The sequence below is a fragment of the Morone saxatilis genome, unplaced genomic scaffold (assembly GCF_004916995.1).
Source record: "Morone saxatilis isolate NCDOM2014 unplaced genomic scaffold, NCSU_SB_2.0 Contig17, whole genome shotgun sequence".
Lineage (NCBI taxonomy): Eukaryota > Metazoa > Chordata > Actinopteri > Moronidae > Morone > Morone saxatilis.
This window is the reverse complement of record NW_023339729.1, coordinates 18,085,462-18,091,750: the sequence shown is the minus strand read 5'-3', so window position 1 is coordinate 18,091,750 and position 6,289 is coordinate 18,085,462. Positions and strand designations below refer to the sequence as shown.

The following is a 6,289-nucleotide window of genomic DNA, read 5'->3' as shown; positions in this document are numbered from 1 at the left end:
GTTTGATTCTTCTTGCAGACTCTACAGAGAAACACCATGGAACAGATATGATAAATTATTTATTTATGATAAATGTAGGAAAGTCTTTGTCATTATTTTTCCACTGGCACATGTCTAATTCATTAAGAATATATAATATAATTTGTAATTATTTATTGATGGTTTATTTGATAGAGACAAACACAGTGAACATACCCATAGGTGAAAACAGCTATGCGATGCCAGTATCAGTGTTTATAGCAGATGCTAATTTGCAACACCCTTCCCTAGAAAGGCTGTTATGAAAATAAGAGGTTAAAAGAGGAAGGTAGAAAAAACACAGTCTCTGTAAAGTGATGAAGTTTGTAGCAAATTTCAGGTGATCAGGTAGTGAGTTTTAGGACTTTGCTCCTCTGACAGAAAAAGCTGTCAAAAGATGTTTCACAGAATGTGACTTAACAAATGTCTCTTGAAGCTGCTTATAACCATATAACCATCAAAGGAGGGGCTAGGGAGGAAATACAGGTTTTTAAAACTCATTCCCCTGTTTTTCTGTTGCCAATTTAAACTTTTGCAGTTCTTTTCAGCCTCCGATTGTGTTTGTCACTGAAGAAGAGAATTAACACTGTTGTCCAACAGAAGTGAGGACTGGGTTGAGGTCTGTTCTAACACCATCTGTCACTTTGGCAAGGCATTACGGCTTTGGAGCCTTTTCTCTTCTTTCCATGTGCACTGACTTTCTGCTTTGGTCTCATAGATTTAAAAGGATATTTGAATGGTGATAGTATGGAAACAGCTCTTGTCTGTGGTTGTACTTTCCTGGACAATATTCATGTGGAGAGAAATGGATGAAGAGGAGATATCTGATGGCTACTGCCAGTGTGTGAACTATTTTTGAATTAAGAATTAGAGAATTAAGAACACAAAAGCGGTCTTGTTAGATGATAGAACTTTTATTTTGTTAAAACTTTCTCAATTTTTATTTAGTGTTTCCATTATTTTTGAAATAACATAAAGTTACGTACAGAAGGCACTTACAAAAACAAGTTAAATTACAGATGCTGTTATTATAAACATTAAATTACTGATTAAAAAAACATGACAGAATGATAAAGACAAGAAATGACAGCACCATTGGCAACTTTTGAACAGTACATCTCAAATAAAATTTAGCATGATTTGAATCTACAGTACAATATAAACAATACTCATTTGTTATCAATGTAATAATGCCCGAGCTATGCTTTTAAGTATAACTTAATCATCAAGATAAAAAGCTTAGAACTCAACAGTTTTGTATGTTTTTTCACTAGTCAGAGGTTCATTTTATTTTACATATTAGGCTTTGTGGTTTCAGCTCTGTGCAAGTCCTGGTACATCTCTATTAGACGAGTGGCCTCTCTCTGTCCCGACAGCAAAGCACCATGGGTAGTGGAATAGTATTTTCTGTGGGTGGCCTCTCCAGCAAACAGGACCTGTAGAGGCTGAGGAAGGAGGAGGGGGTGGGGGAGAAATGGGAAAATAAGCAGAGAGGAAAGGAGAAAAAAGATTCTTGGTGAAGACCAGATTCAAGATCCGTTAATGTCAATGTCATCTTGACATATTTTCTATTTCCATCAGTGATACCCTTGTTAGTGCTCTACGTGTAGGAGCATGAGGGCTTAAGATTCCTGTTTGACAAGACTTCAGCATAGGGGTCATGCCGTTCCTTCAGGAGTGTCAAGTGAGCACACAACCCCCCCCCCCCCCCCCCCCCCGCTGCGGCTTCCCCCCTCCTCTACCCAGAACGCATCAGGTTTCATGGTCTAGACTTCTGGCCAAGAATCAGCCTTTATAACACCCCTGACACCAGCTGTATTTGCTCTGCATGTGCTGCGATGTGACATGGTAGTGATGACACCGCTGCATTAGCCAGATGCTCTCAGAGTGCTTGCAAGGATTGTAAACAACCAAATGTGCAGTCAGTGAAAATACTGCATAAAATGTGTAATGTCTTAGACTTTATTTTACAGGTCACTTAGTTTTCTATAATTTCCTACAAAAGAACTGATATGTAACTGTAAATTCATCAAAAGCTGTGCAAACTGGTACTAATTCTAGAGGAAATTTAGACAGCTTTAAATAAATGTTATTCAGGTTAAAGTAAAAGTATGTATGTGAAATACTTAAATAAAACTAACAAGCAGGTCAGGTTAAATGTACTCTAATAAATAGAGTAAATAATGAGTCACGTTTCTTAACAGGGGGTGTCGGTTCTTAAGAACACCTATAGGTTATAAAACAAATTACATTAAATGTCAACGTACACACTAGTGGAACAACATCATGCCACAGAGCCCTGATGTCCAACATTAATGTGACAGGGATTGTTGTCATAAACAGAAGTGTCTCACACCACACTGACTGTAGAATATCCGCCATGAGCATGAGAATAGCACGTTAGCCAGACCCAGCATGCACATGTTGTGCCACGCATGCTTGCTGAGTGGTGCATTAAATCAGTGATTAATTAAGGTAGACTGGTAAAGAGGTAAACTATGCACAGGTACAACACTGCTAACCATAACAACCCATAACAATGTCTGCCTTAATTTTATTGCATATTGTGCATTTCTTTACACGCCAGCAGCTTCTTCCCTGCTGCAGCTGCTGATTTAACACCTTCTGCTCCATTGTCACACAGTTTATCAGGACCTTTATCAGGATTGTTTTTACTCTGTAATGGACACGACTTAACGCAGTACAAAACTTCACTTTAACAGTCACACAACAGTATAAACGTAACAAGCGTGCGTTTTTCCACTATTATATAGCAGAGGTGTTTTTATTATTGTGTCCACCCCCTCCGTTGTCTTGTGGCTGTCTTACCGAAGCCTTGGTGCTGTTGGCATAAGGTAGTGGCATGGCTAGCCTCTCACAGTCCTCGCCGCTGGATCCCACCCTGGTGAAGGAGTAGGAGCCTCGGATGAAGGGGTTACTGCCCCAAGAGGAGCGCAGGACTCGCCAGGGCTTTGGAATGTCAGGGTTCCCTGTGGACAGACAGACGAAGAGACAGAGAGAGGCAGGTTAGTACAGATAGTAGAGAGAGAGAGAGAGAGAGACTTAATCACAATCCAGTACATTGTGGAACCAAACCAGTTCAAACTAAGAATGTCCAATCTGCCCAACTCCAATCAACTCGCGACCTTCTGTGAGCTGAGAGGCACCAGTGAGTCTATATGTAATTAAGCAACAGCTGAGGGGATTAAACCACACTGACCTATATGAGCAAAGTGTGAGTGTGTGTGTGTGTGCGTGCGCGCAGTTTCTCTGTGTGATTGACAGTCTGTATCTATAGGAAGTCAACTGACCTCATCATGAAGTGACAGTCATCGTTTCTACCGAGAAAGTATTTTCTCTCTACACATGCCTAAATTCACAAACAATGAGTCAGCCTATAAGTCCTGTCATGAACATTTCCACTTAATGTTGCAATAACCTTGAAGCAGCTACGTCTTCTTTTTCCAGGAAAATGTTTTCTGTTTCACGAGAACTAGTAGCAACAACACTAAATAAGCCACAGAGAAAACGTGGTACCCGTGCCATTTGTATGTGTGCGTTTGCGCCCTATGAAAAAAGAGGGGGATTAATCAAATCAAAATAAAGGCCTCTTCACCTTATCTAACAAATGATCAATTCTTATGCTCAGTGTTTTTGTTCTATTGCAGTGCTGACACTAGACCAGTTTGCTGCTGCTCACTGGACACAAAAGTGACACCTGAGTCATTCAGCTGTATTATCTGTCAACCTTTTTGTCATGAAAAGAGCTACTTACGTCACAGCTGAAGCTTAACGAATGACCCAACCCGAGTCATGGTTCGTATGAGTCACTGAGCTGACAGTCTCAGCCTTCCAAGGCTATTGTGTTAGTTTTAGATTACTGATTCTTTGAGAAAGCTTAACTGGAGAAGAGTTGGAAGACAGAAGTTGATTTAGTAAGTTTTCTGTCATAGAAATCTACAAAAGGCAGATAATAAAGGCAGTGGTGGAGATCTTCTGTGGTTAGGTTATGATTAAATAAAAACAGTCAGAGAATCAAAGTATCTAAAAGTTGAAATGTGTAGATAACAATCAGGTAAACAGGATGTGTGACGGGTAACATTTGCCCACAGTGCACTGCTCTGTTTCCTTCTGTGTGCGTGTCCTTACCTGTAAACCGCCTCAGCAGCTCGGTGCAGGTCTCAGCGACTGTTTCGTCATCACAGCGCTCCATGTGCAGCGCCTCCTGCCCACAGATCCAGCCACTCAGCATGTAGCCGTAGCGCTCAGGCGGGTAGAGGACGTCAAAGCTGCAGATCTTCTTGTACCACAGCTCCTCGGGGTAGACCAGCTGTTCTAGCTGAGCCTCATCCTCCCACACAAATTGGATGCTGTTGCACTCGGGGCTCCAGAAGGGCTCCTCATACTCTAAGAATATTTTATCGGTGGTGCTGATGCCCAGCTTCTCGATGGCGAGCACTTTGTCCTCAGGCAGAGACGGGGAGAACATGGCCTCGTGGTTCTGCTTCAGGACGCCCAGAGATGCTGTTATGATAACATGGTCGGCTGTGATCCACTCCTCGTCCTCGCACTCCACGTAAATGGGGTGACCCAGGATCAGAGGTTGGCAGCCGTGGTTGTTTTCGTTGTGGTTGTTGTCCTGGTTGGTGTCGCTGCTCTTGGCGATCCCTTCCTGATGCTGGGCTGAGTAGTTCCAGTGGATGCAGCGAACCGGTTTGCTAAGGCAGATGGTGCGGGAGGGGATGTCCTGGGCCAGGAGCTGCACGATCTTCATGAAACCTTCAGGAATGACGTAATGTGCACCAGGGATCTCCGTCCACTCGCCAAACTCACTCAGAGACACCTCATCCATACTGGGAGAGCTGCTTTCACAACTCTCCACCTGAAACAAGAGCATGCAGAGTTATATTTCCACCTAATATCTGCAGCCACTTTACCTGCTGCCTAATACACATGAACACAAATCTCAAATTTGGCATTTTGGATCAACTCTTTGCACCCACTGAATGAATACTGTATGTATGTGAACAACTCAGCTCTGAACAAACACATATGCTTTATTTAGAGGCACCTACTGGTGGTGCGTGATTAGCAAAAATATTGAATATGTTAAAAGCAAAACATTTGATAGTGAGCCAGCATGGTAGAGGTTACCTGGTGGCTTATGTGCCATAATGTCTCTTCACTGCTGTAATTCACAACATGTTCTGTTTCCTGTGTCTTTGTGTGTGGGCGGGAGCGTATGGCGGAGCACTCAAGTGAATATAGCTCTCACATAAATATATTAAATGGCTGTGGATTGTTTCAAGCCTACAATAACCATGAGGAGAGAACATCTTTCTTGGCTCTCCAAACAAATAGACAAAAGAACCACAACTTTCAAAGTCAGATCAAAATCACAATAACTTATTCTTTATACATTAATCATTAAAAGCAATAATTTTTGGGACATTTTTAGAAATGTACTATTTCAAATGCAGTTTTTGTACAGATTAAATAAATCAGATATAACATTTTAAGAGATGCTGGTGGGCAGATTTTGCAAATGCTAGCTGTTTCCCCCTGTTTCTAGTCTGTGCTAAGCTAAGCTAATGTAGCTGTAACTTTATATTATGAGAGTGGTGTCAATCTTCTCATCTAACTCTACCCCAGAAAAAGAATAAGCCCAACTCCCAAAATGTCAAACTATTAGTTTATCAAGGAAATGTCTCTGTTTTATAAAATTGAAAATATCATGGTGGGTTAGAAAAAATAAGTGGTTTGAACACATCACTGCGGCTCTGGGAATTTCTGCAAGATATTTTTCACTATTTAAAAAAAAAATTTTAAGACATTTTATACACTAAACGAGCAGGCTAAATAGTCAACTGATGATTATCTTTAGTTGCATCCCTAGAATAATTTGTTCATTGCTTATCCTGATGTTTTTAAAACTGAATTAAGCCTGCAAATTTTTCTACGATGACACAATCATGATATAAGCAGGATGTTTTTAGAGTGTATTCATGCTCTCAGAGAAAAAGTCCTGCTGTTAATTAGCTGATCTAATTTGCAAACGGATCTTTATGTAATTAATAGCTAATTATTGTCTAATTAACCATAGCTAGCTAGTGCCAGCAGGCATACTGATTAGACAATATCTGCTATCTCATTCCAAGGGATGTGTAGGCTTGTAAACCAACTACATGTCCTGATTTATCCCATAGTGTGGATGTTATGGCAAAAGTGCTTCCTTTTGTGCTATACATATATATATACTATATATATATGT

The 6,289-nt window shown here is 40.8% G+C and overlaps 1 protein-coding gene across 1 annotated transcript in view; it reads right to left on the bottom strand.

Annotated features, from left to right (window-relative positions):
- Positions 1–919: 919 nt before the first annotated feature.
- Positions 920–6,289, bottom strand: part of smox (spermine oxidase) — a 12,722-nt gene continuing 7,352 nt past the window's right edge. Inside the window, exons 5-7 of the mRNA XM_035660732.1 lie at positions 4,168–4,900; positions 2,848–3,008; positions 920–1,463 (exon numbers count right to left, since the gene is read on the bottom strand). Coding sequence (XP_035516625.1) covers positions 1,311–1,463; positions 2,848–3,008; positions 4,168–4,900 — 1,047 coding nt within the window. The 3' untranslated portion in view covers positions 920–1,310. The remainder of the gene's footprint in view (positions 1,464–2,847; positions 3,009–4,167; positions 4,901–6,289) is intronic.